Source organism: Stegodyphus dumicola, chromosome 2 (assembly GCF_044657685.1).
Source record: "Stegodyphus dumicola isolate Sdum_Otavi_A_Nest chromosome 2, ASM4465768v1".
Taxonomy (NCBI): Eukaryota; Metazoa; Arthropoda; class Arachnida; order Araneae; family Eresidae; genus Stegodyphus; species Stegodyphus dumicola.
In genome coordinates, this window is record NC_140769.1 from 10,960,225 (window position 1) to 10,982,109 (window position 21,885).

The following is a 21,885-nucleotide window of genomic DNA, read 5'->3' on the forward strand; positions in this document are numbered from 1 at the left end:
TATGGACTTAAAATAAGTTTTGTGTTTCAATAAAAATCGATTAAATACAAATTTATTTAACAAAGGGAGCTTAACACCTTTTCAACGGGATTTTTTCTAAAATAGTCTATTTTTAAAAATGTACAGTTTATTTTTCTTTGATTTTTGGACACTTGAAACTTTTATCCTTGCGACTGCTTTTGCAAAAAGAATTTTGGAAAAATGATAATATTTTGTATTTTTAAAGAATTTTTTAAATGAAGCTTCCGAGTACACTTCTCACATCTTTAACAATGCGTTTTGGGCAACAATTTTCCTTTCTTATTGTTGTTGATAGATTTTTGATGAAGTTGCATTATTTTGAATAGTTTCATTCTTTTAGAAATATGGGTTTGGCAACAATTTTTCATCGTATTTCTTATGTTACTGTTTTTAAGAGATTAGCATATTTCATTGTCATTTTTATATCTTAACCTCCTTTATACCATTTGAGTTCTTAAGATGTTGCAAAGGGAAGTCGCTTAATTTATTTATTATGATAATTAATGTTTGTATTAAAGGATATTGCTTATTTCATTGTAATTTTGTTATATGTAATAACTTTTGTTTTATGAAGTTGTTCTGCAGAGAAAAATTCTACGCAGTTTTTAAATTTAACGTTTGGTATTCCCTTCGGCCATTTTTCCTGTACATTTAAAAGCCAGACAAAGGCTGGCAGCGAAGCTGCTAGTACATATATATATATATATATAACATTAGGTACCTAAATTTTAAAGGAGTACTCAATTAAAAATCGTTTACTGCATAGTAAAGAAATAAGTTTAACATAAATCATTTTCAAAATAAAATTTTATCTAATAATTTCGAAGTAATGAAACATTTAAACATAACTCTGTTAGCAGAAAATACAATTAAAATACGCCAACAAAATTAATAAATGCGAAACCATTAAATGAAGATTTCAGAATACTTGTGTTTTCATTCTTTGTACTACGTTTTTGTTGTAAAACAATAAAATTAAATTGCAGGAATTTTAACTAAAACTGTTCACACAAAATTTAAAATTACTGAACCAGCAGTAGATTTGCTTCACTGAAATAATGGTAATTAAATACACACTGACCGAAAGAAAGTCATTTGGATAAACATAAGGTCATATAGTGATCAGAACTGCTATTGAGCTTAAAGCACTGATTATTTGCAAACCACTTAACATAGATGATCATGCAGTATATATATATTTTAAGAAAGGAGAACAAACTAAAAAAGATCTTTGTGGTCAGGAATTTTGCGCATTGAGCTGCAAAAATTAGAAAACAAGGTAAAAAAATTCTTCATGCTTCTGCTTAAAAGTCATTGTGATACTGTGGCTCCGGTGAAAATTTTTTAACATAAGTTAAAATGTCCAATGAAAAGTGTAAATACAAAATAAATGAAGTTATCACTAGAATACTTACAAATAATAAGCGTATTTAAAACTCAAATCAAATTGGAAGTAATATGTTGATTAAAGTTAAGACAAGCTTTAAACATTTGAATAAAAATCCAATTGTTATATAAGCAAGAATACAAAAAATACAAAAAAGCGGTAAATTAGCCCAATTCGAATCTCATTATTGACTCTTCAGGGGAAATACATAATGGTTTTCGAATCCAGCTAATTCCGTATCACGTTTCGTCAAAACAGAAATATATATATATATATCCTTTTCGTAGATGCTGGCAGAACACGAGCAAGAGATTATCAACGCAGAAATTAAAAATATGCATGGCACAAACTTGCAACAGAATTCGTTTCATTAGGTATGCAGAAAAAAATTATGGACGCGGTACAGGTCCAATCCTTGTCGACTCTTCTGATAATTGTTCTGTTGGCGGAAGATAAAAAACAATTCACGTTTAGTCATGGCCAAAAAACTGTTGCGTAGATGACTGGACATTACGGTGTAGTGGGTGATTGCATGGAATTTGTAGAAGCATGACCAGCTTGACAGTTAAATATCATTTATTCTTGAATGACGAATTTCTTAATGGATAACTGTAGAAGACTAGGGGGGCTAAATGTGCCCCATAATTTTAGATATGCAATTACATTTTATATAAAGACGAATAGCTAGCAGAGGCTGAGCGACAAGCTGTCAGCACGCAGTCGAAGAGGCAAAAGAGAGAGACTACGCAGTTATTAGCTATTTATACAAGACAAGTGCTCAAAGTACAGCTAATCTGTGATTGGTTAAATTTTGAGTTTCAGTTCCATTTACACTGGTTATCATAAATTAAGGAAAAATTACAAAAATTGCGATTACTGAAAAAGTTACATGTAGAATTTTGTGAAACTTACCCACAATATACAACACATAATAAGGTATCAAATAACATAAAAAGAAATTACCAAACAATTATGGTAGTGTAGAAATTAGCACATGTATAAAATGAACAAATCAAAGATGTCAGTTTTCTATAGTAAAAGTACCTTCAATATGGAATATAATCGCCTCTAGAAGCAATACAGCACATTCAGCGATGTGTGATGCTTTCAATTATGCGGTCTATCAGTTCCATAGGAAGCGAGAGCCATTGCTCTTGCAAAGCAGTTGCAAGCGTGGCAAAGGTCTAAGGGGGCGGATTGAGAGCAGCTAAATGTCTTCCTAAAGCATCCCAAACATGCTCGATAGAATTCAAGTCTGGGGATCGAGCTGGCCACTCCATGCACATAAGTGTTTCCTGTTGAAGATAACCATATATGATGTGAGCTCTGTGTGGTTTTGCATTGTTGTCCTGTAACAGGAAAGCATCACATATTGCCCCGGCATATGGCCACACATAAGCATCAAGGATGTCATCTCTATAAACATGAGCATTCACGGTTCTCCTTGGAAAAACACGGAGGTCTGTTCGTCCACTCAAAGAGATGCCACGCCAAACACAGACACTGTCTCTTCCGTATGCATCTCTTTCACGGATGTTTGACGGATGATAAAGGGCTCCAGGTTCTCTCCATATCAAATAACACCTACTATCACAATCTAGACAAAACCTGAACTCATCCTTAAAGAGAATATCCTTCATTGCTCAGGTGTCCAGTGGAAATGTCATGCCCACTGCAATTGGTCCCTCCTATGGCGTGACTTGAGCGGCACTCAAATAGTTGTTCGTCTCGCACACAGACCACCTTTGTGAAGCCTTCTATGCACAGTTGATGTTGACACCAACTTTCCGGTGGCTGCAGCAAGGGAGGATCTAAGAAGAGTCGGAGTAGCGGTTCTATTCCTGAGTACACATAATGTCAAATATCGGTCATCGGCACTCGTCGTAGCAGTTGGCCGTCCTTCGCTGAACCTCCTAGGTGCCGAATCTGTGATTTGAAATTACCTCCAAAGTCTATGAACCATAGAAGGACTCGCATTTAGCCATCTGGCCACTTCTGTTTGATTTTGTCCTGCCTCTACTCTCCCAATGGCTTTCTGTTGTAGTTTTGCAGGCAAATGATGCCTAGAGATCATTGTTACGAATTGGCTATCTCAGATTTCTGATGTCATTATCACAGTGAAATATGTGGGCTTGCTCTCAAACATGGACTTTTATGCTTCTCGCAGATGACACATTCTGAGTGCAGCGCCACTAATTTGCATATTGGAGTTTAACTCAGCTACTCTTACTTGGCAACATATTCAAATTTTACACGGCTTGGCTTATTTTTGAGGGAGTTATCGCTATTTACGTGATTTTTCCTTATTTTATGATAACCAGTATACATCATCAGAATTGGATTTTTCTGGAAATGATGCAGTGCAAATAGAGGTTACTATTTTTAGTATACAGAAGGGAAATTAATTTACGCAGCTAATTTAATCTTTTACATATACTTTATTTTTCTTACATATATATATATTTTTTAAACTTCAGATAAAAAAAAAAATAATGCTCTTCATAGCTTCACAGAGGAAGTCAAAAAGGCTTGTACTTTTGATAAATTAGTTTTTCAAAGCAACTTGACTCAATTTTTACATTCATCATAAAAAATTGAGGATTTTTTATATTTACATTTTCACACATTGTAGATTATTTTTTATTGCATTATTAATATTTTTATGGATCTTGGACAATATGTAACAGTGCATAAATTATATGACTTACGTATAATTTTAAAGATGCTAACATTTATTTTCTTTGTAAATATACATATATATATTTAATTGTTATTTTTAGGGCAGACTTCATCAAAACTAGAACTGAATTATTTGTATCCTGATCAAAATGGTGATATGAAATGGCAGTTTTTCTGTAAAATTTTTAATGAATATCATGAAACATTTTCGGAAACTGTTGTTGTAGAACTTCAAGATGCAGATGAAACGACTCCATATTTTGGTAAGTTGGCAGTCCCCCTCCCCCCTTGTTTTCTGAGCATTTCTGTACCTAATGAAAGTTATCATTATGTTATTAATCATATAGTTAATTTCCAAGCAATTTAAAATATTTCTCAGTTAAATGAAGATGTTTAGAAGTTGCAGGTATAAGAAACTATATAGCTTTCAAGCATCTTTAGTTATCTGAAAAATATGCAGAAGTATATAAAAATTATGTGTATTATTGCTTTAGTAAAGAGAATAAACGGCTAAAAATTACTTCATAAATATCAAAATTCATAAATAAAGTTTTTCTCTAACTGAAGATATACTATAAAGAGCTGTAGTTAATTTTCTCAGTTTTTTCTGAAAGTTCAGAATAAAAATCTTGTATCAAGAAACCAGAATTATATTTGATTTCCAGAAATTTGATATATGATTTCCAGAATTTCCCAGAATTATATTTGATTTGAGAACAGATTTTTAAACAGAATAAGTAATAATTGCAGGTGCATTTATTGTTTATTATTATCAACATGCCAGTACAAAGCAAGCCTTAGGAATCATTTTAATTCTTTCTACCAAGAAATCACATGTAATATAAAAACTTTCTGAACCAGAATCTTTAATTACTTATTGTGAATAATATCATAAAGCATGTAAAATTGATAGAATTCTTGAACCTGTAAAGATGCTTCTTAAATATATTTGTTTGTTTCTTAACTTGAATATTATAAAAACCTAGGTGGTTACGAGCTTAAATATAAATTTCTGGGAAACAATGTATATTAAGAGATGAAAACATACACTTATAAAAAGTATAAAAGAAATCACAAAATCCTGAGACATTCAAATAAAATCACACTTATATTGAAATATTTTCTACTCCTTATCTGTTTTGTATTGCTGTAATTTTATGCTTCTCTATTTAGAAATATTTGATGCATTTCAAGAAATTACTATTTGCTAATATTTTAAAACATGTTTAATATTTTTCATTTACATAATAATCTGAAATATGAATAATGAAGATTGATATATTCTGATATTTTTTCCCAAACTTTTGTGCAAAACTTTCATTAAGATGAGAATGCACAGATATTTTCTTTTATAAATTAATCACATTAATTTCTTTTATAAAAGAAATCACAAAATCCTGAGACATTCAAATAAAATCACACTTATATTGAAATATTTTCTACTCCTTATCTGTTTTGTATTGCTGTAATTTTATGCTTCTCTATTTAGAAATATTTGATGCATTTCAAGAAATTACTATTTGTTAATATTTTAAAACATGTTTAATATTTTTCATTTACATAATAATCTGAAATATGAATAATGAAGATTGATATATTCTGATATTTTTTCCCAAACTTTTGTGCAAAACTTTCATTAAGATGAGAATGCACAGATATTTTCTTTTATAAATTAATCATACAGATATTGGACAAATAACCAAAAAAAAAAGTAACTATTGTTTTTCAATGATCATGCCAAAAAATCATTGCTAGACATAACTTTCCTAAATAATTTTTCATTTTCAATTTTTGTTTTTATTTTCACTTAAGTTTTAACTTTAACCAGGCTTTTTACTTGCTTTTACTATCACTTGAAAACTCTATCATTTTCTTGGTGCTGTATGCTTTTGACCAATCAAAAGCTATGGCAGCTTTTCAGTAGTCATATTAATTTTTTACCATCTTGATTGCATTTATTTTATCACCAAAGAGGCTATTACTTTCGATCATCACTTTTGCAGTGTATCACTTTTCAAATCCCTAGTTATAATATATATATTCTCTTCCTCTATATAAATATATTATTATGTATTTAATTATATAATTAAATATATAATAATTCATAATTAATTGTATAATATTAATTAATTATATTAATGTATAATTAATTATATAATTAAATAATATACAGAATGAATCAACAGTTCTGAAGGAAGAGCAAATCCGCACGATTGATATGGAAAGACAAGTTTATCAATAAACATATGAAATTATTTAAAACAACATGCAGCTGTGCTCAAATAGCTGTAATTTACATACACAAGAAAGTCCTCGCTAGAATATGAGTAGAAATGTAAAACTATATTGACCAGAGATTTCAACATCAACTTTGATTCTTCGGAAACAAAATAATTTCTCAACTAACTTCAAGATATCAACCTTGCTTTGTGGATGAATCTGAAAAGCTATACGACTGGAGGATATACTATGATCAACATATTTTTAAATCAAAACACAAGAACAGACATGTACATAAGCACATATAGTTATAATTTTTCATTGTTTAAGAGAATGTAATAATAATAATTAACAGGAATGAATAATAATAATAAACAGGAATGGTGTAGTCAACAGGAATGACACCAAGAGTAGACTAATAAACAGTAAATTTATCAAAAGCATTAACCGCCTCCCCCCCCCAAAAGCAGCGTCTGGTGCAACTGTAAAATCTGAATTCTACCAGATATATTTTATTATATAACAAGAAAAATTTTAATAAAATTATTATTGTAACCTTAAAATTTTATCATCTAAAAACACTTGCATATAATGATTCAAGTGTCTGTTTTTTATATGGCATTGTTATATTAGAGCTGCAGTTTAAAAAATTATCAAGTTTTAGTGCACATTAGTTTTATGATATTTACTTTAGGAAAAACATTCACAGCTATTCAATATTATAGTAAGATAGACTCCATTTTTAGTAACAAGCTAATGATAAGCTTCTTTCATGCTTTTTTTTTGGGGGGGGGAAGAAGTAAAGCAACATAATTTGCAGCTATCAGTGATAACATTGCTGAACTTTTGCCATTACCGGATGATAAAAATGTTAGAATATTCCTTTCCTTTTTTTTTTTTTTTTAATGTGTGTGACTTTCATGCTGCATATGATTTCATTTGATCATTATTCTTGTAATCTTTTAGCTGAAGAAAAAGTTGCCTTTATGATTGCAAATGATACTTATGATAACTTAGAAGAGTTGAAGAAACCTGCTCCTGATGTTGCCGACCTAGCTAAACTGCTTTCCTCAATGGACTTTAAAATTTTTGCATTCAGGAATTTGAATTACACTGAAATGAAGAATGCTTTCCATACATTCTGTGAAATGTTAAAACCAAATTCGTATGGTAAGCTCATTTCATATTTTTCAAAAATATATGGTGAACTTATTTTTGTCAAGTAACTTATTCTTGGAAATGGAACTATACAGAAAATGTCAATATTTAATATGCTAACTGATACCATTTTTCCTCCTTCAGCAAATGACACAGTTTGACTTTTTTGGGACACTCCAACAGTATTTTTTGGGTCCTCAATCAGGACAATTACTTAATCACTAATATTTTTGTTTTTCTGCCTCTGTCTCAAATGTACATATTTTATGTTAGATAATTATTTGGATCTGCTACAGTTTCATTCATCATCTGTAATTGTGCAAATTGGTGTAGTGCAAGTTTCAGCCACCCGGGGAATAGGCCAAATTCATCACCCCTTCAGCCCTCTATGGCTGCAAGCAAATGAATAATTAATTTTGATTGTCCATGAATGATTGTATTTACATTTGTACAGTAGTGCGATGGAGCAATACCTGTGTAAGCATATACAAAATTCTGGTGTTCTGTCCACTTTTCCCTGTCCTGTATTTACATTACAAACTAGGGTTTCCAAACTTACACACATGTAAATTATGTAATTAGTATAGTAAACTAGTAACAAATTTATGGTTTTAAATTGCATAGTTACATAACTGACCCATTATTTTCGTTAAAAAATTAATTTTTTTATTTTTATTAAAATATGGGTGTTAATGGTAATTATGAATAATATTCACCATTCAGATATACTATGCATTGAATTATCATTTTATCCTATTCTAATTAGTGTAGGTACATTGATTTTGGTTATAACTTATAAAATTTACCATGTAATATAAAGTAAATACGTCTAACTAGCAGGTAAACAAAACAAAACAAAACAAAACAAAACAAAAAAAAATATATATATATTGTAAGACTCGCACTATTGTATGTATACCAAGAGTCAAACATATAGACCATCGATTTACAGTTACATATAATTTTATTTAAAGTTCAATAATTTAACAATCACAAATCACAGCATGCACTTAAAGAAAATCTTAAATTGTAGCATATTAATTGAGTCAATGTGAATTGAACAACTGATGTTGCAGGTGTTATTAGATAATATTGAACTCTATATATATATATTTTCCAATGGCAGGCACTTGCCTATAACGGCATTGGCCATTACTGAGGCCAGAAGTGGTGGCCATTTTATTGTGAAAGCACCTAATAGGCGGCCACTATTACCTCCTATGAAGGGACAGACAATTTTACATCCATGCCTTCTCTGGGATTTGAACTTGGGTCCTTTGGTATCACAGTCAGGCTTCTCTAACCACTATACCATCTGGGTGGCCTATTCTTTGTATGAAAGAATTAATTCTTACTGAATATTAGTCATGAATAATGCAAGCACAGAATAAAACACAGGTTGTTACTACAAGGCAATTGGTTAGTACAGACAGTGTTGCAAGTTGTTAGATCAAGTGAGATGTCTACACTCGCTTTAAAAAAGGAAATTCCTCAGTTCCATCATACAAAAAAAAGTTCCATGCTGATTTTAGTCAGTGAATTCTGGTGTGACAAAAATCTGGAAAGAAATGGTTCAGTTTTTTCTTCAGATAACAAGATATTATTATTATTATTGGGAAATTTTGTCCTTCCCCCATGCTATGCCACTGTGTTCAAAACTTGATATTAGCACCTTGTGTCAGAGGTATATTAATCATATGGCTGTTGTATATAATATGTTATACAGTTATAACATCCTCAATTTTCTATTGTCATGGTTTATCTACATTTGTGGATGTCACACTCTCATAAATGCTATCTTTCTTGATATACAACTTCATATGAAGGGAGTTGTCATATTTTTAAATGTTTGGCAGTATGCTGTCATGCAAAAGTTATAAATGGCTTAAATTTTTTGAATGGATAATAAAGAAGAGCTTGAAAATAGATCCAAATAAGTATTATTAAGCGAGTCTCAAAAATCCATAACTATACAAGAAATTACAAGAAAACAAATATCTGCTGTAAAATTCCACAAATTCTTTATACTGTTGAACAAGTTGCCTATATAAGATTTAGAAAAAGCATGCTAATATTGCTTACCACTTACATAGGTCAAAACACATGACAGAGCACACACATTTTAAATGTTGCATAATAAAAAGTTCACAATAGGAAGTTATTTGCTCATAAAAATTCAACAGTATTGAGTAGTTTACAAGTTTGGCAAAGATATTAAGTTTTTTTTTTTTTTTTTTTTTTTTTTTTTTTTTTTTTTGTCAAGTACCAATATATTTGCAGATTTACTTCATAATAATGCTGTTCAAATTGAAATTAAATATGTGACACTCACATATTGAAAGTTATAGTAATATTCTGCTGAGCAGTTTCATCAGCCATGATTTTTTAAATCATATTTATACTTTTTAAGTCTGTGTGTGTCATATTTTGTTAATTTTTGCAATGCTATATTTTTTTTTTTGTTATTTTTGTATTGGAAATTATGCAACCAAATAATTTCGTATAAGTATTCAGTGATTATTACTTGCATTTAGAATTTACATATTCAAGTGCAGTGCTATTAAAATTGGTTTTTTGTTAATGCTTGTTTTTAAAAATATTTTTCTGTTAATTTTTCTAATTTATTAATATTATATCAAAATTCAGACAGTTAATAATTACATGATGGTCTTTTAAACATTTATGCGAAAATGTGTCACATATCTTTTTGCTTAAATATATTTTCAAATTTACCCACATGTGCCCACTTCCAGTTTTACTAATTTTATTTCTTGAAAATTGAGAGAAAGAAATTATATAATGCATAACATTTCTGAAGGGCAGAGTGTTAAAGGAAGAAGTTGCTGATTACTTATGAATAAATGTACTGGTGTTTTTAAATTATATAATTAAGCAGTTCAATTACAGTTACTTTCAGTACATTCCTTTTTATTTATGCATCGCAGTTTGCTCTTCATCTATACCTTGTATATTTATACCTTAAATGAGAAGTTTCTAAACCAGATGCTAAAAAAACTGGAAGGGAATACATGAAGGAAGAAAAATATACAAGAAAGTAGAGGAATTGTCAATTGGAAAGCTAAATTTTGTCCCATAAATAACAAAATATTTTATTAAAATACATTGTTTTTTAACCCTAATGCAGTTGTATGCAGTTGCAATAATTTGAATCAAAATTTTAAAGGCTTTTATTTCTATGTAAAGCAACTAATAAGTTAATTTTATTTGGAACTCATCAAAACTACTTAAAAAAAATTCTGATTATACCATACCATACCATTTTATCTTTTTAAATTTTTAGTTTTGTTTTACTATGCTGGACATGGATTTGAATCATGTGGACAGACTTATCTTCAGCCAACTGATTGTAGTTTTGAGTCTTTATTAGATGAATCAATTTGCTCAGAGTATATACTAAAGTATATGCAAGATACTAAACCTGCTGTAAATATCTTGTTGATAGATGCTTGCAGAAAATTGCCATTTCAGTTTAAGTAAGTAACTAGCATTTTGCACATATAAATGTTTATAATCTGTTACTTTTAAATAGAAACTTTAAGGTCTTTTCACTTTCCCACCTGTCATTTGCAATTATAACATGTGTCATCATCATAGCACAGCATTTAATTTCTCCATCTCATTTGAGACTATAGTTTAAGTGAGCCTTTTATTCATGTGCTTTTCACGAAGTGAAACTTGCAATATGAAAATGAAATGCGAGAAAAACAAGGGACCTTAATCATCTGCTTAGCTGTTGTTATCATGGTAACAAGGTAAATCAGATGGAGTAGAATGGCTCTGAAATGCCTGTTTTAAAGTAGCAGACTGTAGGTGGAGGTATAATAATATCTAATGTTAGCCTATATGAAAATCGTTTTTCCTCTGAAGCCCAGATCTTAAATATTAGCAATTTGTAGTCTCATGTTAGAAAAAATATAAAAGGTATATTTTTCCAAAATACACCTACCTGCACAAAAGAAAAATGTTAAAGTATTTTTTTTTAATATAAGAACAGCTTTTAAATTGAACTTCTAAAAATTATACATTAAATGTTTATATTGTACATAAAGTAAGATTTAACGGTAGAATATTTCCCTCACTGGTGAATCATTTTTAGTAATCAGAGCTAACTTAGCATCTAATATCCTACTGACATTTTATCAGAAGACTTCAGAGGATTTATCCATTTATTTCATACACTCTTTAAGCACAGTGAGTTATTAATGATATAGAAGTATCTATAATAAAAAAGTGTACAGTTTATTTTTAAATCAAACAGTTTACCATTTATTTAAGTGTTCATGAATAGTAATCAGTATAAGGGGGGGGGAACTGATAGCCATTGCAGAATGGCACTTCTTAAGTTAGGCCTAATTATGAATATTTCACCAAATTCTAACACTGTTAGCCGTATATAGTATAAGCTTAAAGCATCAAAAGTTAAAAGTGAAATGGAGTCAAAGCAAGGCAATTCCTCAAGAATATTAATAATTGCAACCATGTATAAGAGGTTTAACTCAGAAGCTAAACAAATCAAAATTAAAATAAGAATTCATAGTAGTACAAACTTGAAAAATAAAAAATGCAAAAGGAAAAAAACATGCAAGATGATAAAAATATAAAAATTAATCATCTTTTACTGAAACTCCAAGTCAGAACTCATTGGGTAAAATGAGTTAAAGCTTCTTAAAAGTTGATTAATATGTTTCAAAAACATGTTTCATTCTCCTGGTTCATTTGAGATCAAAAACCGAAAAAATGAGTCAATTAAACTTTCATTTAAGACATCAAAATTCATATAAAACTAGGAAATTGGATCTCAAATGTACCAGAATTTTCCCTACACACCTTCAGAACACTTGGAAAAAAAGAAAAAAACACAACATTCTGCCCCCAAAAAACGACGATAAAACTTTACATTATGTAAAATGATCATTCCAAAAGAACCAAATTTGTCTAAAACCATTATATGTAAATAAAAAATTCAAAAGCAAATACGATAAAAAGCAAAACAAGTATACTTTAAACCAAATTGCCATTAAAACATCACTCAAAAATTGGGTGTTTCCTGATTATGCTGAACTAAACTTTTAATACCAAGAAAACAAAAAACTTTTCAGAGACATTTCTTTAAATAATAAAATCAAATCTGAGCCTTAATGGCTAAAAACTGTAAATCTATTAATCTTACAAACAAAAATTTTAAAAAGAAGAAGAAAATGCAAACTTACTGAAATCTTAGGACGACCTTCTAAACGAAAATTTACTGAATTCTTCCACGTAATTGGGGTATAATATGCCTTTGAATCTAAAAACCACATTTTTGTAGTAACAGCTAGAAGATTTGCTAGTTATTAAATTTACAAAATAGTAGAAAGATAGTATAAATAATAATTGAAAGGGAGGAAACAAGATCTTTGTACATATTTACATTAAATTTCTTATTGAACTTCTAAAAATTATACATTAAATGTTTATATTGTACATAAAGTAAGATTTAACGGTAGAATATTTCCCTCACTGGCGAATCATTTTTAGTAATCAGAGCTAACTTAGCTCTGATTAAGGTTTATTAAGGTTTAAATATTAATTATCATATTGCTCTATGTACAAGTATATATATGATGTAGGGCAAAAATAAGCTTTTATTTTATTTTTTATCAAGAATTTTTAGTCTTGGCTGTTATTTTAATACCCTATGTTCTAATTATAAGATACTAGAAATAGGAAACTTGATTATCAGGACATTCTTAATAGGCACAAATTCGTATTTTCTTTTTCGGTAAAGACCAAGAAGTCAACATAGCAAAATCATTGTGAAATGAAAGTATAACTACATAAAATAGATGTTAATTTGTTCAAAAAATTAGTTGATTTTATGCCTGTAAAATGCCCATTTCAACACTAATCCTGAATCAGACTTCTGAATTTGAAAAGCATTATCTGTAGCTTTAAACAATTTTAATAATTCAAATAATATCAAAAGGCCAATGGACAACGTAAGTAGCAAATAATTGTGTAATACATGCACACATTTGTTGTATTGTATTCAAAGCTACTGATGACACCATTCAAATCGAAGAATCTGTCTTGTAAATGGTGACGTGATTAAGCATAATTTCAGTGCATAAAAGTATGCTGTAATGCATTTCTGTGTGCAATTCCCCCTCTCTTTGGGTTATTTAATTTTGCAATATTATGAGCAAATATTGTTATCAGAAATAAAACTCCACTTGTACATCAGAATAATTAATGCTGTGTAATTAATATAATTTTTATTTTATTCAATTCTTTTTAACTTAATAATTATACTATTTTTAGAATTTTTTGAGTGCATTTTATTAATGTAATCTTTTTAAAAGACTGTGCAATAAAATCTGATTTTTGAATGTGACAGTACTTCTGACCAACAGTGTATGAACTGATATGGATGATTGAATTTACCAAAGATTTTTTAATTAAGTAAATAGTACTTCACTTTTCTCACAGCTACAATAAGATATTTATTTATTAGCTGTAATTTGCATCAGACTGAAAACAAAGTATGCCATTTGTTTACAAATTAAAATTAAAGTAAACATTTCTTGTAATCTGTTGTATAAGATTTTATTCCTTAATAGTTTTAGTTTCATCGTTTTCATCTACAACCTAGTTTTAAGATCTGTTCTGGGTATCTTAAATGGTTAGTTGCATGGGGTTTTCATCGTTTTCCTGCATCTAACAATTGTATTTACCAGTTTTGTTCTTTCTTAAGCAGGTAGCTCTCAAATGCTTTTTCAATAAATAACTTCTGTTTTTCTTCAATGTATTCTAGTTCAGAAACAGCGTTCAATATCCTTGTTCTGGATGATGTCCTCAGAATTTAATATTCTTTTTTATTAATATGTCCCGAAGATGTTTGCTTGTTTAAATGCTTCAGAGTATATATGGATTTTTAAAATTATATAGTTCTTTAAATTATATGTCTTTAAAAACTAAAAATTTATGTCATTTTATTTGTTGAAATTACAAAAGTATTTAAATTGTATGCCTGTTTTTTTAAATGAGCTATTTTGATATAATTTATAACAAAATGGTAATATATTTAGTATTTAAAATGCATCTATGTTCTCTTTTATTTCAATAAAATAATGTATTAAATTTTTATTATAAAGTTTTATAAGGTGTATTGTGCTTCAATTAAACAATTCAACACATCTTTTGCAATCTTTCATTATTTCTTTTCAGAGAAACATGCCAAAAGGAGTGCCAGTCTGGTAAAATATTTGAAGCCTACATGAAGAATAATACCATTTATGGGTATTCTACGTAAGTTTGAAAATAATTTGATGACTATACAACAATGGTTTTTATAAAGGCTCTTTTTAATCAGTTTGTAAGCTTACTTAAGAGTTAAACATTAAGTATTCATATAATTTTGTAATATATATATAGATAATATAGATATAGTAGTAGCTATAACCAGCATTGTTCTTATTATTAAGTCATGTGTCATTTACAAAAGATAAAAAAAATAGACAGAAAAAACTGCTAAATTTAAATTCCAGAAAGCAGAGCTAAGAAATTTCAAATAATATAAAATCTGTTTTATTATTTCCAAATAAAAGAGAATATTTTGTAAAGATATCGGTGAACTCCCCCTTCCCAAGAAAAAGTAGATTGTAAATTTCTGTATAGAAGTAAAGGGCAAACTGTTTGCAGACTATTTGTGTTACAAAATGCTTTAGCTGTATTCTCCATACATACATGTCCTATATATGTATAGCTAAACTTTTTAAATTTATAGTCATTGAATATTTTGATATACAAATGTGTATAACAAAACCACTGAAAAAATATGAATCAAATAAGTTTCCAATCATTCCAGCATAATATGGGAGGAATATGATTTTTCTCTCGAGATTCCTGTATGTCACTTTGAAACACCTGCTTGCTAAGGAGTCACATAGTAACCAATAACAATACTTTGATATTGGCGAGGGTCATACTTCCAGCCCTCGAGTCATCCACTCGGGTAGGGCAAGTTTGACGCTACACATTTCCCACCCTATGCAACCTCTGGAAATCCTAAATTCTAAAAAGTTTGCCACCTCAAAATTCTATTGCTCGGTGCTGCTCCTAAATTCTAAAAGTTTTGCCATCGCTAATTTTATTTTAATTACGTTACTTGGTAGTGATATTTGTTTGAGTGTAGGCGAGGGCTATGCACATTTTCACATCTCCTGCTTCCAAAAACCTAATGACCCTATAATGTCACACTGTTATTTTCTGTTTATTTCATCAACCAATATGATACCTTACTGCACAGTACTTTAGATCTTTTGTTACATTATGAGTTTAAAATAAGTTTTATAGCTGAACTTCTTTTTTTTTTTTTTTTCCCCCCAGTTCGAAACTGTGTGCATCCCATGAAAGTGATTCAGAACCAAATGGTTTCTTTGCAAAACATCTGAAAAAGTACATAGCACAAAACAAAAAAATTCAGGACATTCTCATGAAGGTTCAAACAGGTAAAGCTTTTTTTAATTTGCAGCATTTATGTAGTTTTTTGAAATTTTTGCGATGAAAAAAGAAAATAACTAATATTGAAAAGTATTGATGATTTTTTAAATAACATTTGATGTGAAAAATGTATTTAAGAAATGATAGCTGCATTGATTAAAATTTAGTGACTTATAAAATATGTGGAAGTATATGTTATTTTTTTAAATTTTAAATTATGTCATTTATATTTACAATACATTTTGTGATAACACACATATGCATCTCTACCAGAGTAGCTGATGAAAACAAGACAGGAAGAAAAAAACAAGAAACAAAATTAATTTAGAAAGGACAATTAAGTATTCTAATTTTAGTTTCTTTGTATGTGAAAAGTATACAAAAGAATCGATTCTTTAAAAAAAAGGGGGGGGTTAATGTGAATAAATATTTTCATCTTCTTTAAATATAGGAGTGAAACGTAAAATTTTTGTAAATTGAGCAAAGGAGCAGCATTTATTTTAATTTTATTGATGTAAGTTATAATATATTAATCACAAGTATGCTATTTTTTATTTCCAGTGCAATTTTTTTATTTGTAAATGGCTCAATGTAATAGGTACCTACAGATCTAAAACAAGCTTTTTTGACATTTGGAAAGAAAGGCAGGCAAGATGACCATCTGAATTAATGAGAATAAACTAAGTGTTATACTCTAAAACAATAAAGCTCTTTATCAGTCTGAAACAGCTTCTTACAAATTCGGAAATTTTGCATCAGAAATATAAAAGAATCATGGCAATTTATTGATGCTTTTGTCTTTTGTGGAAATATGTAAAGTGAAACTTAATTCAAAGTAAAACTTTTTTTTTTTGTTTGTTTTGTAAACTCTGCTCAAAACTGTGCTTGTATGTTATGCAATATCCATGCATCTTATGCATGGATATTGACTTAAGGAGATGAAGAACCGTTGGACTATTTTACAGAAAAATTTCATGAAGTGCCACTGTATATATATATGATATGCAGCAAATATGATATGTGGCAAATATATGATATGTGGCAAAAATAATCAAATTCCAAGCTTTGATGAACTTATGGTGAACCACATATATTAGGTTATTTGAATCTGGCAATGCACACAAGGGCTATCTTGCCTCATGTTTATGTTATATTTGTGGAAGATCATGAAAACAAATCATGCAGCCAGCCCCATTCCCTGGCTCGAACCCAGGTCAGTTCGTTGGCTTTTGGTGGGATCTCGTGTAGTTAAGTTCATAAAAATTCAGAGTGAAATGGGCTAGCCATATAATGTAAATGAAAGAGGATGGAAATATTAAGAAGTTATTTCTGACCAAACCATTTGACAACCTTATATGAGACAGACCAAAACTCAAATGGGTAGATTGTCTTAAGAAAAACTTTAATGTTTTGAAAGTCAAATTTGATAGGTAGTAACCTGAAATGTACTTCTAAAAAAAATTTGAGGCCCGATCCAACTTATTGTATTACTGAAGAAGTGCAGCAACTGCACTGAACAGTTTCCTTATGCGTGGAAAAATTCTAACAAAGTACAGGTGCTGAAGTTTCAAAGTGAAAAAGAACCAACATATTTCTTCCTTCCCAAAAGTGATTACAAAATATTCTATTGGGCTAGGAATGACATGATAAAGGATGGTTGATATCGGTTATTGTGGTGTAGAGAAGGTATGCAAGTAAGATTGCTAGAGACTGACCATCTTGAAAGCAGCAAAAGCCTTTACCAATAAGCTGCCAGGTTGTTGAGCAGTGGCTTTGCTTCAAGACTTTTAATTTGTCACTGAAGTTGTATTTAGGTTGGATGTATAATTATCTTTAATATTTTTAGTGGGTGAGGTGTCACACCTTAGTGATGGACAGTCTGTATTACTGAATTCTGGCAAGTAGCAAGCATGCAGAGCTGTTGTGGAATTCAAGAGGATCACAGCACAAGGGAATGAGCTGCTGTATTGCTGCAAGTTGATTTAATTTGCCGCAATTTATGACAATAATAATCTTGAATGAAATGTAATGGTAAATAGTAATGAAAACTTTGTCCTGATTTATCTTGCTGTTTAACTTTTGAGCTGTCAATATAAACATGCACCTACCATCAGTAGAGCAATGTGTGTCTTTAAAATTATTTTCATGACTGCTTATATTTTAGAACCGACAATTAATATTTATAATAAAAAAGCAAGGTTATTTGCCTTTTGCTGGTATAGTCTGAAGTTGTTTATTGTTTTTATTTTATGAGAGTCTTCTTTCCTTTTAGCTAAAATATTTGAATAACATCCTTTAGGGTATGTAGGAGCATGAAAATAAATTACGTTTTTAAAATAAAGTATACTATATTGCAATTGAATGCTGTATAGTGTAAAAAAATTATGTTGTTAACATACATAAATTTTTAAGATTTTGCTGGAGACCCACAACTAAGAAATATCCAGTCTCCTGTCATATGTACAAGTCTTTCAGCTCCTAGAAAACTTTGTGACCGTCTACGAAAGCCTACTGCTGTGAACGGCATTTTATCATGGGCAGATATAAAATGTAAGGGAAGATAATTTTTATTTATATACATCATTTAATTTTTATTTATATGTTTTATACTTTCTTTGAAATACTTGATATATTTTTTCTGATTTCTTTGCATGAAATTTTCCCTTAACATTTTTATGGTATTTTATTTCATTATTTACCCTGCATTATTATTATTGTTATTGTTGTAATTATTGTAGGAGAAAATTTTTATTTTCTGTATGTGGTGTTAAGGAAAAGTGTCTGAAATTTTGAAATCAAGAATTGATCTAAATATATTCTAATCAATGTATTTTTTCATCTTATCTACATCAAATCCTCTTTTTTGTGAGTACAAGTCTTTCAATTCTGAGGTCCCTACCTCTTCAGGGAATCATAATATTGGTGAGATAAGTGTCACGATTCTGGCACCCCCAGTGATCTCTCCTCTTATCTTGAACTTTTTTGCTTCTCTTCTCCCGTGTGGTTTTCCTCTTCCGAGGTTGGGGCTTGTCATAAGAAACTGGAATAGCTCTTGTCTCTAGTTTTTGAGTGGAGAGAATTTTCGAATAAAGTTTCTATACAAACCTCTTTCAGTATGTCCAGCATCCGGACATCAAAAAACCAAGAACCTATAACCAGTAATAAAAGAAATAAGAAAGAACCTAACATGCCTAGTATTAAAAAAAAGGGGAAATTTTTATGTTGAATTTCTTTATTTATGCATTCTTTAACTATATAATTGTTTCATCAGATATTTTTTATTTCATTATTTATCTAATACAGTATTACTTTTATCCACAAAATCTCTTTCTTTTATTTATCTTTTAATTGAAGTTAGTTTACTAGTATGTACATTTTGTTATACTTTAATTCTTTTCCCCATAGAATAAAGTTTGATTTATTGGTACATGAGACTTGTAATAAGCAGATACATGTAATGATTTTTAATTTGCTCAGTACTTTTACAGATTTAATCAATATAACAAATAAGGATTATAAGCTCAATGCATTTGGCAACTATTCTTCCATATAGATTAGATAGACGTGAACTAAGTACATATAGGAACTATTTTTCATCGAAGGTTTGAAAGATGTGGATTATATTCATTATTTATCACCATTTGACTATAAGCAGGTGATAAATAGAGCCCTTCTTTGAATTAGCTAATGGTGTTTTATGGAGCAAGGGATGCATTACACTTTAGCATTTTGTAATTTTTCATGAATAGCATACTCTTTGGCAGTGATGATTATATTAGGGTACATGATAAAACCTCCCATCATGTTTAGAAGACTCAGAACTGAACATTCTCTTAACCTCCACTGATCCTTGCATTCTCTAGATTTAAACTTTGGACTGTTATGAAAGCCATTGTGATGTACTAATTAATTTGTTGTAAAATCCAATGAAAATGTTGTATTTTGGGTAGTTATAGAATGTGTGAGGATTTGTATATTTCTGTAGAGCTTGTAACATGCCATATCATAATCAAATAGCGACCATTCTTGCTCTTTAGTTTCATATAGAAGATGCTTGTGATTAGTTGGTGAATCTAATATTTCGGCACTTCAGTTTATTTTTATCACTGTATACTACAAGGGTCAGTCAAAAAGTTAATTGCACTGTTTTAGAAAACAAAACAAGAGAGAAATTTTACAATAACTTTATCTTAAAGTTCCATTCAAAATCTACTTTTCAACGTAATTACCTCCGTTTTTTAAGCATTTGTCGAGGTGTAGTACAAGTTTGTCGATGCCTTCTGCAAAGAAATCCCGTCCAATGCCCGATAACCATTCTTGGGTTACCGTTTTCACCATGTTATCCCAGTGATATCATCACTTTGAAAGTTCTGCTTCTATTGGACCAAAAACAAATCATGTTGCAAGACTTCCCACCTAAACTTTTTTAGAAGGTCGCACGTTTGTTTTGCTGCATGCTGTCTTGCATTGTCATGCTGGAGTACAATGCTTTTCGACAGTTTACCTGGCCGTCGATTTTTAAGTGATTGTCGCAATCATTTTAGTGTTTCACAATAAGAAGATGCATTAATTGTGGCATTCTTCGGCATGAACTCTGTATGCAACAAACCTTCTCTGCTGAAAACAGCTTCAGCATCACGTTTCTCACAGATGGAACAGTTCAATACTTTTTTTTTTGTGTATGTCTGGGAAGTGGAATGTTTCCACTTGGGGGAGCTGTGTTTCATTTCAGGTGAGAAGTGATGAATCCAAGACTCATCTCCGGTCACAGTTTTGTCCAAAAACTGATCTTCTTCCTTTTGGTAACATTGCAGAAATTTCAATGCAATTTCAAAACGCTTCCCTTTATGTTCCTCCATCAGTAGATAAGGCATCCATCGAGCACAAACTGTATGAAATTGAAGCTGATCGGCAGTAATTTTATGCACACTTCCATGAGAAATATCCAGTTTATTAGAGATTCTGGCTATCGTTATGCGTATGTTTGCAAGAATGTATTCATTCACGCGAGCAGACATTTCAGAATTTGTGGTAGTTGATGGTCTTCCATCGCGCTCAGGGTTATCAATATCTATACGTCTGTTCTAAACATGTCGCACCACTTTACAATAGCTTGACGTTACATTGCATTTTCACAACTTCACAACTTCTTACAACTGCCAATAAATTTCACAGCCGTTACACGTTTTCGCCTACAAAAAGCAAATCACTGCACGCATTTCCAATTTGGAAGCCACTTGCAGTTAGCTGTCCAGACATGCTTAAGACTGATTATCAGACTAACTAAAATTGTAAAAAGCCGCTAAGCCACGTAAAAGCCGCTACATCACACAATACAGCTAAATGTCTGAAGTGCTGCCAGAGAGTTTCATCAAAATAGCCTGGAAGTTTTTACAAAGGGCTGTAACTAACTTTCTCACTGACCTACGTATAATTTTAATATAAAGCTGTAGCAAATGAGCAAGGTAAAAACACAGTGAGTTACCAATATTTTGATATATAGTGCATCCTTGAGGTCATGGTGCACTTTTGATCCATCACAAGAAAGCAACAAAACAAGATAGATATATGAAATCTTCACCAAACAAAAGAAAACCTCTTAAAGTTTCATACCTATTCAGTTCAGTTTGATGTTCCATGCTGTCACATTCTACTCTGCAAAGAAAAATGGTCCTTATCATGCATCAGGCCACACCACACGTTTACTTTAGGGTTGTTACATTCATACTCTATGTAGGCATGAGCATTTTCAGCAGCCCATATTCGGATGTTATGGGATGAATATGTTCACTAACATGGAATGCCGCTTCATCCCTATCTTCTGCAGAAATCGGTTATCATTGTTGACCTCATGAAGCATATCTGTAGCAAACTCAAATCATTTGGGTCTATCCCTCAGTTTGATAGCATGCAACAGC

The 21,885-nt window shown here is 30.3% G+C and overlaps 1 protein-coding gene across 2 annotated transcripts in view; it reads left to right on the forward strand.

Annotated features, from left to right (window-relative positions):
• Positions 1 to 21,885, forward strand: part of LOC118189864 (mucosa-associated lymphoid tissue lymphoma translocation protein 1 homolog) — a 77,144-nt gene that overhangs the window by 41,374 nt on the left and 13,885 nt on the right. For both annotated transcript variants that reach the window (XM_035360558.2, XM_035360557.2), the window contains exons 10-15: positions 4,189 to 4,350; positions 7,274 to 7,477; positions 10,767 to 10,959; positions 14,693 to 14,773; positions 15,854 to 15,975; positions 18,380 to 18,517. In XM_035360558.2, coding sequence (XP_035216449.2) covers positions 4,189 to 4,350; positions 7,274 to 7,477; positions 10,767 to 10,959; positions 14,693 to 14,773; positions 15,854 to 15,975; positions 18,380 to 18,517 — 900 coding nt within the window. The remainder of the gene's footprint in view (positions 1 to 4,188; positions 4,351 to 7,273; positions 7,478 to 10,766; positions 10,960 to 14,692; positions 14,774 to 15,853; positions 15,976 to 18,379; positions 18,518 to 21,885) is intronic.